The 10184-nt window shown below is 33.2% G+C and overlaps 1 protein-coding gene across 1 annotated transcript; it reads right to left on the reverse strand.

Annotated features, from left to right (window-relative positions):
• Positions 1 to 1544: 1544 nt before the first annotated feature.
• On the reverse strand, positions 1545 to 5592 carry LOC108470100 (mitochondrial adenine nucleotide transporter ADNT1-like). Its single transcript, XM_017771309.2, has 8 exons — positions 5096 to 5592; positions 3920 to 3968; positions 3499 to 3662; positions 3361 to 3398; positions 2815 to 2927; positions 2575 to 2688; positions 1944 to 2288; positions 1545 to 1863 (listed from the first exon to the last, which is right to left on the reverse strand). The coding sequence occupies exons 1-8, from the start codon at positions 5251 to 5253 to the stop codon at positions 1780 to 1782; spliced, it is 1065 nt and encodes a 354-aa protein (XP_017626798.1). The 5' UTR covers positions 5254 to 5592; the 3' UTR covers positions 1545 to 1779.
• Between the last annotated feature and the right edge of the window lie 4592 nt (positions 5593 to 10184).

Here is a 10184-nt window from a genome sequence, read left to right on the forward strand (position 1 = left end):
GAGGATAATGAGAACTTGACAGTACAGACCAATAAACTGCTACTGGACATGAAGAGGCTACGGACCCAAAAAGCTAAGATGGAAGAACATATTGTATTTAGAAGTGATGAAGCATCAACTTGCATCAAGAGCTTAATGGACCAGTTAAACACATTGCAACAGGAGCTGGAGTCCCTGCATAGCCAGAAAGCAGAACTGGAACTGCAGCTTGAGAGAAAAACTCGAACTATTTCAGATTATGTGACTGACATAGAAAAGGTAAACTTGAAGCTGCACAAAGTAAGATGGAAGAATCACCAGAAGAATTCCATAGAAACATAGAATCTAAAAGTCAAATGGCAGCTGATCTGAAGTAAATTATGAGGACCTTCGAACAGATCTAGAAGCAAAAGGCGATGGGAAAATTACTTCGTCAACCAGATTACAGATCAAGCTAGGCGAGAAGTACAAACAACTTGAAACTTCATTACAGGACTGCAAGGCAACTATTGAAGTCACGGAAAGGAAGATGCAAGAAATGGCTGGAGAGCACAATTAAGAACATTCAATCCAACCATCAAATAGTAGCTGATTTGGAGCAAATTATTGAAGACTTGAAAAGAGATTTAGAAATAAAAGGTGATGATCTGAGTACTTTAGTCGAGAACGTTCACACAATTGAAGTTAAGCTCTGCTTGTCAAACCAAAAGCTTCGAGTCACAGAACAGCTGTTCACAGAGAATGAAGAGAGCCTCAAAAAAGCAGAAGCAAAGTTCCTTGAAGAACAAAAAATGATTGAAGAAAAGATCAAAACACCCATTCCAGGATGATCATTGATATCTCAGAGAATGTGAAAGCTGTCATCCGTAAATTTGAACATGGCTATGGAAACTACGACCACCATGTTGAAGAAACATCGAAAGAACTAAGGATTGCTAAGTGTTGGGTCAAAGGGACAGAGTGAAAAGAAGCAGCTGATGAATGAAATGACTAATTTGATTGAGCAACTAAAGCATCAGATAGAATAAGAATCTACATTGCAAGAGAGAACATCAGGTAGAATAAGAATATAAATTGCAAGAGTTGAGAAGCTATATTAAGGAAAATAAGGAAGAAGAGAAAAATAATCTGCTGAAAGCCATCAAGCAGTTGGTGAAGGTGGAATTCTTAGAGATGGCTGGCTAAGAAAGAGAAGGATCAAGTATACTGGGTCTAAGAGAAGAGGAGGGACGCCATTAGGCAGTTGTGCATGTGGATTTAATACTACCGTATGTGATGACCTAAAGGAAATAATCTCTAAAACTGTCAGGGTCCAAAAGGGCAACAACCTAGAGGAAGTCCTTGATATATTTCATTTCATTATTATGTTCATTCTAGATTTGCATTATGTATCACTTTTCATATGTTCCTTTCCAATCAAGTTGAGCTGTTGATATAAAAACATCCTAAGGTAATGTTTAATTTGTTGCATGTATTTATTAGAATAATCATGAATATAACTTGGCAACAGAACATTTTAAGTTCACTAAAAGCGAAATCTATCAGAATGTGTATCGGCTGCATCATTTCCTAATGAATATACTATTTTCTGATAACCTCCCAAAAAATACTTATTGGCAAAAGCATATATGAATATGAAAACTGAAAACCTAAGAGCAAAGAAGACAATAGCTATAAGGAAGACATTAAAAAAATACTAAAAGTGAGCTCTAAATATCCTCCTACCTTTCCTTTAAAAGCAAAATAATTCTTGCTCATCAAAATGAACACAAAAGATTGACCAAGCTCTTGGGAGTTCCTTCAGTCAGATATCCTTAACTCAACTCCAAGTACATCCTTCACCAACTCGTACGTGACAAATGCAATTGCTATAGATGGAACCACCTAAAATGGGATGGGAAGAGCATTTATTATGCTGTTGGGTATAGAGAAGTTGATTGCAGAGACTAAGATGTTAGACTAACCTTCACTGAATTCGGAACCAAACCCTTGTATAATGCTCCAAAACCTTCATAGCGCACTGTTTTCCTGAATGTATCAACCATACCATTATATTCAATGGGGGCCTTGTTCTTCCCATCACCGGTGACAACTGAAGCAGCATCCTTCCAGCCCACCATCTGCATTCTGCGTCGAATGACATCAAGAGGGTAAGCAACCGTCTGGCCAATGGTTCCAGCAGCAGCTCCACATGCAAGCCTTGTTGTGACACCCAGTTCAGAGTCCTCAACTAGCCCAAGGGGTTTCCTTTTGATCAGCCAATCTTTCAGAGATTCATAAACAGCAAAATTAAGACCGACGTAAGGTACCTATAAACATCATAAAAGTCATTTAGGCCTTTGCATACAAACATAAGGAGAATGATTCTTCCCTTATTGAAGGCCAAAACAGATGCAAAGTGAAAGGGAATAGACCATTGTTTGCCAATGAACAGCTATGTGCAATAACGAACCCAACACATAAGCAGAAATTTAGGAAGGGCTAGAAACAGAACGCATCATCCTAGCAGATGTCTACGTCTATCTGAATGCAGATTCCTGAAGTGCAATAGACATTAAAGAGTGCAGGTTTCAACGCCATAAGAGTTTTACTTACAACTCCTATTACAGATGGTAACCAGCCTTTGTACAATGCACGGGGTCCTTCTTCCCTTAATACTGTTAAAAGAGCATGAAAGATTCCTCTATATTGGCGAGGCGACTTCTCAGTCTGCAAATATAACACATGAACATTAGCCACCAAAGTGATAACAAGAGGCAGGCCTGTATCTTCAGGCATGAGAGTTATCTGACGTAAGTCATATCAATTAAGGTAACAGAAACTCAAAACAAATACCTGAACTGTTAGACGACCTCGTACCATATCCATTGGATAAGTTGCTGACATGGCAATGATTCCAGCACATGCACCAGCTCCAAGGCGTAGAAGTGGAGTGAATTGTGCATCCTCTGTAAGATAAGGTAAAATCAATAAAGTAACAAGTACGTAAGCACAACATCCATAACCACTGAAAAGGCAAACTCATCTTCTGCCAATCAGGGCCATATAACAAATTCCATTTTTTTCCCCATTCAGCACCAATGTTTGGCAGAGAAAACATGAATTAGTTTAAGAAAGACAACAGCATCATGGTAACTAATACAAGATCATCAACATTACAGGTACCACATGCAGACAGAAAGGGATGCACAGTCTTTGTCAATAACATCCAGTGAACTTATTTCTTATAACACAAAATTAGTTATTCAATACACAAAGTTCACTAACAGTACAGTACTTCTTTGCCTCAATAATTGCACAACAGTAAATGAAATTGAATAGTAACAATCAGCTTCAAATCTCAAGAATATTTACAAGTATAGTGCTATTATAAAGGCATACCATTTCCTGATTGCTGCCGATATAGGTATAAAATCCCCCTGTATTTAGAAAGAAGCAAAAAGGAAGAGATTAGCTCAAACTTTGTACTGTGGTAATAACTGAAGGTTAATAGTGAAGAAAGGAACTGCCAAGGCTTACTTAGAGGCTTCTTCGTAGCTGAAAAACTTCACTGCTGAGTTAGGAATGATGCGAGCACAATTAGTACCATTTCCTTTAAACATTCCCCTGAAACCCTCAGTTCTCCATATGTATTTCAAACCCTGGATTGTTCCATTGTATTTTATACTATGAGGATTCTGAACCTGCAGGCTCGGAAAGAAAATCCTGTCAATCTACAGGCTGTAAAAAAATGGAAACAGCTACTCTATAATAGAAATACTCTAGGACATATACAATGTAGTTAAAGCTCTGATTATCACCAGCAGTAACAAAATTGAGAATAGAAAATATGTTGAACTTTCACTAGGAAGAACAAGGAGGCATTGGCTATAAACTATAGCATTGCAAAAAATGAGAACTTAATGGATAAGGACCAAATGATGATGATAACATAAACTACCTGAAGTAAAATTTTTAATCTTTCTAGGGGAGCAACAGCACTACGTGACCTGAAATAGATACAACATACACTAAGTAAAGCAAGCTGGCAATGGAAATGGAAAGTCAAACATTATAATAATACAATATAGATACAAAAGTATTCCATGACCATAGCAGAAGGTGCAATCAGGTCAAATGAAAAAAAGCATCCAAAGGGCAACAGGGTAATATTTCATCCTCAGATCTTCCGTACCATTCCCACCATTTTTAGGACAACAAAAGTTGCAAGCAAAGGGTTTAGAAAATGGAATGAATATATTCTTCATTTATCAACATCAAAAGAGTCAACCATCCCTCAGGCCCTCCAGTGAACTAACAGCAAGGCCACAAAAGTAACCATCAAATTTCTCCAAGCATCAAATGGCACCATAGTCAATATCCCTGAATTTTAACGACCATGCCTCTTACTGGGAGTGGAAATATACAAACAGAGAGAAACCATATTGAAAACACCTCACAACCTATTAAAATCCTAAATGATGAAAAAGGCCTTTTTTTCCCCTGAAGAATCAACGTACGTTAATTCAGTGACAAAGTAACTGTTACTTTAAAAAACCATTTTGCATCTCCAAGAATTTCCACATCATTACCAATAAATACCAAACAGTGACCTTTACATGGTTATCATCCCTTATTCACAAATACCAAAAGAAGAAGAGACCCCAATTCAATATTTTACATAATTAGAGTATCAATAGTAAAAGATTCATAAAACAGAGAATTAAACATATTGAAGAACATTTTCATCATAAAAAAATAAAGAGTAATTAAATTTTAACCAAAAATACATATTTTCTTGGATTCAACATAATAGAGGAAAAAGAAGCATACTTCGATTTTCCAATTTCAAAGTTAACAAGTCCTGTTAAGAAAATCAGTGCTTTCCAGAAAAAGTAAATGAGTTTATATAAAAAAAAAGGTTACATTATTTTTCTAAAAGCGGAAAATTATGATACTGAGTTGAACAAGCAAAAACAAGAAGGAAAAAGAAAGTTTTCAAAAAAAAATAGATGAATTAACTTAAAGGACCAAAAAATTATCGGAGGAAACAAAAAAACACGATCAAACTAGTCGAAGATTAAAAAAAAAGAAAAGGAAAGGCAAAGAGCGGATCTTAAGAAAGAAAGGGACTTACACTCCACCGGCGACACCACCAGCAACAAGAGACTTGCAAATACTAAGCAACGCATGGCTCGGCACCTTAACTCCTTCGCTAGCTATCTTCGCTTCTTCCGCCAGATTCACGATCGTCGAGACCGCAGACTCGCTTCTTTTCACATCCTCAGACGCCATTTTTTGGGAAATAAAATTAAAAAAAAAAGAGAGGAAAAAAGCAATTCAGACAGAGATATAACGTTGGAACCGTAACTTATCCGATCAAAATATGGCGCTGAGCAGACACCGGTGATCGGAGAAGAAGAAGAGATCCTGTTTGCAGTGATTAGGGGAATGAGTGAAAGTGAGCAAGCATTGGCTAAGTTGATAGAAAAACAAAGAAAAGGGTACTTGTAGAAAAATATATAACTGCTGGAACTTGGCGGAGATAAATGAAATTTCCATATCCAGAATACCCTCTCTTTTCATTCTACAACTAACCCTCGTTTCCTCTCAAAACAAACAAACAAAAAATATATATATATTTTTAATTAATAAGATTAAAAATAAATCACCAAAATTAATATGAATATGATATAAATTTGAAGTGTAATATTACAGTAAATTATAAGATTTTGTTTTGATACAAGGAATTATAAAATATAATAATACAAACATAACACAAGTATACTTGGTTTGGAATCTTTAAAATTGTACATTAAATAACGAAAAACTTACTTTTCTTATAAAATAGAATTGTGAGTTACCCTTTAATTAAGAATCTTACCTTGTTTAATGATTTTTATTAATTTAAAGTTTTGGAATTTAATATAATTATAGTAAGAAAAATGATACGTTATTGGCAATTATTTTTCAAGATAGTATTTAATTCAATTTACAAGTTTGCCAAAAATATAAATTCCTTTTAGTTAAGCTTTTAATGAATTTTGGTAAGAGTAAGAAGCTAAATATTTTAGGGCAGAAGTAGATTACGATTTCCTAAACTCATTCTATTCCATTAAGTAAATATTGCGTATCGCACTGCTATGTTTGGATGATTTTCCTAAATATAACCTAAATCCAAAATATCCTTTCCATTAATATCAAGTTTTAGTAATCAAATTTCAATATTTCATAAATTACAAATAAATAAATCAATTTGCGATTTGTCATTTGTCATTTGGCACTTCGCAATGTAACGTTTTAACTCCCACTTATAACAGTTTTTAATAAAATTAAATTATGACAAATGTGGATAAAATTTTAGCTAGAGTTGATTTAAAATTTTTACATATAAATTTTATATAAAAATATAAAAAGTATTTGTTATTTTTAAATATAAAATATTTTAATCATTTTGATTTATAATATCAAAATTTTAAATATAATATAAATTAAAGAAATTGTCATGCGCTTTATAGTTAATTTTATTTTTTAAAACATGTAATAATTTTATCTTTTCAATTTTCGTTGATAATAGAATACTAATGCACATAAACTTTTGTTATTTTACTAATTGAGTTTATTACTTATTAGATTATATCACAAGAATTTTTAAAATATATATATTTATAAATTTATTTCTAATTAAAAGAAAATATATTTTTGAGTTGAATGAGTCTTAACTCGGTTGCCATTTACATTATTGCTATTATAGAGGACATAAGCTTGAGCATGCTAAAACGTGTTTATTTTCCTATTTAAATGTTAAAAAAGTTATGAGTAATTATAAACACTATATAAAAAAGATTAATATTATTTTAGAGTATTGGTTGAATTTTTCTTTATTAAAGCCTAAGGTTCAAAATTGTATTTGTAAATTATTAAAAAAATACATAAACACCTTTGAAATAAATATTTGTTGTTTGTTAAAATGTTATTTTAGATTTTTTTTAATTGAGTTGATATTTAGTTAATTCAAGACATAAACTCAGTGAAAAGTTTTATATAATATATTTATTTAAAACCAAATAACACTTTGGTTGAAATGGTAAAATTAAGAAAATAAATGTTATGGGTGTCTCATGTTTAAATATCATTAGAAGTTCACATAAAAAAATATAAAATGCTCTCAAATTAATATGAGTTGTTTTATCAAAATAATAACATTCTGATAATTTAATAACCGAGTTGGGACTCGATTATGGGTGACGCTAACTTAGCCAAAAATATTTATTTTATAATATTATTTAAGCCCTTGATTTAGGTTGTGAAATTACAAAAATGCCTTCCCTTATTTAAAGTAAGTTATATTATTTGACGGTGTTTAAGTTTTTAATTAAAAACAATAAAAATATACTTATGTTGGGATTTGAATTCATGCCAATTGTATTAAACTTTATTTTTATTTTTATACAGTTTAATTTTATTATGCATACTTTATTACCTCCAATTGTATATATTGATAATGTTATTGATTGAGTTGGTATCATAAATCAATTTGACACTAACTCAAGATTGATGATAATATCATGATAAATAATTGTCTTGCATTTAGAATTCTTAATATGATGTATTACGTGTTTAAATTTCATTTTACTTATAATTTAATATATTATTTATTTTAATATTATACATATTTCATGTGTTATTATTAATTAATTTTAAATTTTATTTTTATTATTTATTGTATGTTATTTTTAGACACTTTTCTATATTTTTAGTATATAATTTTCATATGGGTATGTGTGATAGCCATATATATAACAAGTATAGAAGTGTAAATAGATGATAGAAATTATGCATATCATATTTTTGCTTTCGCCCTCTCTTTATAAGCAAAAGCTGTGGCTAGTTTGATGGAAGGGTGAGGTCCACAAATTTTGATGATAGTGAATTTCGAGCACATAGTTAAAGGCTAAGGCAGAACCTGAAGAACATCATAGCGATGAGTATAGAGTAAAGAGAAAGGAGAATTTCATGGATGTTAAATAAAGAGTAGGTTAGGATAGTGCCATTTTCATCCACATATATATGGGAGGGTGGGGGGGTGGGGGGCGGTCCTTGCTTAAAAATTCAACTGTACCACCCTCTTTTTAGATTCTTGTGCGCTGTGGATATAGTTATGACAACGATTTTTCAAATTTTTCTACATTTAATATTTTCATATTTAAATTAATAATTATTTACTACATTAGTAATTAATTTTTAAGGGTTGAATTTACCAATTATATTTTTTTTATTTTAGTTATTTAAATATTATTTGTTATTTTAATAATTAAATTTTTAAAATTAAATATTTTAATCACTCTCTCATTAGTTATCACTAAATGAGTGATAGAAGTTGATATTGACTTTTTTTTATTGGTCCAATGACAAATTTAATCTCTACTGTTTACCAAATCAATCAATTTGATCTTAAATATAAAAAATCTAACAATTTTAACCTTTAATCAAGCAATTTGAAGTCATTTTCATCTTTTATGGTGCAAGGAGAACCGCCACCTTGAGTATTGGATTGTGGAAGTGTAACAAGAAACAAAAGATTCTTGAGGCACCATGGATGGATAAGTTGCATGTTAAGAAATTACTAAGTGAGTGGCTAATTCCATACCCGCATTGCAAGAAGAAATGGAACCTATGTACCAAAATAACCAGAACATACTTTGGGTCTTTTGCATAAAAGCCCCAAAATCCTGAATTCACCCCAAAAAAACCTATGCACCAAAATAACTAAAATCCCTCAAACCAAAAATTCATTATTACCTCCACAACTATCACCTTTGGTCACCATCAGCCAACCACCATTTTTGTTGTTTTCATTAGCAAACTATTGGACATCGCTGTTACACTTCCCACCCAATTAAGTGTCAACATCTGATGCTCTCGGTTGTCTTGCAGCAAGCCCATGCGACATGCATGTACTGTTGTTCTTATGATGCCGACTATTGAGCATGATGCCTAGCCCATATGTGGCATAGGCCGCTTGATCATCTCTTAGCTAGTGCATGATGCCTCGGCCATGCGATTGGTTCTGCTAAGTGTTGAAACTGACAAGGGCACGATGTACTCGCCTATACACCCAATCGTGTGATCGGCTAGGCGTGATGCTCGACAATCACCACTAGTTGTACACGGCTACTAGGGCGTAAAGCTCCGACAACTCCTACACACTGTGCATTTGGCTAAAGTACAACGCCATGGCCTTTTGTGCTATTCCTGTAGGTCCGACAGTGCTCTAAGCAATTCCGCCCACACTATCACATGTTGGTTAGCCATCCATGGCGGTTCGTGGTTCATTCATTTTTCGCTCAGTTTAGCTTATGGGCCCGTTGTTAGAATTAAGTGACCCAAATTCTTATTTAAATAAAATACGATGGAAAATAAAATAAAAGTAAAATCCATATAGAACTAGACTTCTTTTATTTTATTTTAGAATAAGGTTTTTAAACCTTATTAAACTCCATCTATTTTATATTGATTAGGATAAGGTGTTTCAATCCTACTAGAATATGGCTTTGCAAGCTTATAAATAGACATAGTCTATTCCTCTTGTATTTGAGTAAAAATTTTTCGACATAGTGAATTTTCTTCTCTTACGCGTGGTTTTTTCCGAAAGGGTTTCACGTAAAATTTATGTGTTCTTTATTTTTATTTATTTTATTCTATTTTATTTTTCACAAATTGGTATCGAGCTTAGGGTTATTCATCTCGATCACGGTAATGGCGTCTTTGAAGTATGAAATTTCATTGTTGGATCGCAACACCGATTTGCGTTGTGGCAAATTAAGATGCAAGCGCTTCTTGCACAAATGGATCTAGAGGATGCCCGCTAGGATAGATAAGATGCCTTCGACATTAACAGATGAAGAGAAGAAGCGTAAGGATCGAAAGGCATTAACACAATTACATCTGCATTTGTCCAACGAAATTTTGCAGGATGTGATGAAAGAGAAAACCGCCACGCATTATGGAAGAGGCTAGAAATATGTATGTCGAAAACTCTAACAAGCAAGTTACATATGAAGCGGCGTCTTTATGCTCATCGTTTGGAGGAAGGTGCGTCAGACACGAACACTTAATGTGTTTAAAGAAATTCTCTCAAACTTGGAGGCCATGGAGGTTCAAGATGATAAGGAAGATCTAGGGTTGATTCTACTTTGTTCGTTGCCCCCGTCTTATTCAACCTT

This window comes from Gossypium arboreum, chromosome 8 (assembly GCF_025698485.1).
Source record: "Gossypium arboreum isolate Shixiya-1 chromosome 8, ASM2569848v2, whole genome shotgun sequence".
In the NCBI taxonomy this organism is placed as follows: Eukaryota; Viridiplantae; Streptophyta; class Magnoliopsida; order Malvales; family Malvaceae; genus Gossypium; species Gossypium arboreum.

Bases quoted from the DNA above. Each gene is read 5' to 3' on its own strand.
- LOC108470100 (XM_017771309.2), bottom strand. From the start codon at position 5,253: ATGGCGTCTGAGGATGTGAAAAGAAGCGAGTCTGCGGTCTCGACGATC. The intron at 3,399-3,498 runs GTAAGCCTTGGC...TTCTAAATACAG, and splicing joins AGCTACGAAGAAGCCTCTAA to GGGGATTTTATACCTATATC. The intron at 2,289-2,574 runs GTAAGTAAAACT...TGATGTTTATAG, and splicing joins TACCATCTGTAATAGGAGTT to GTACCTTACGTCGGTCTTAA.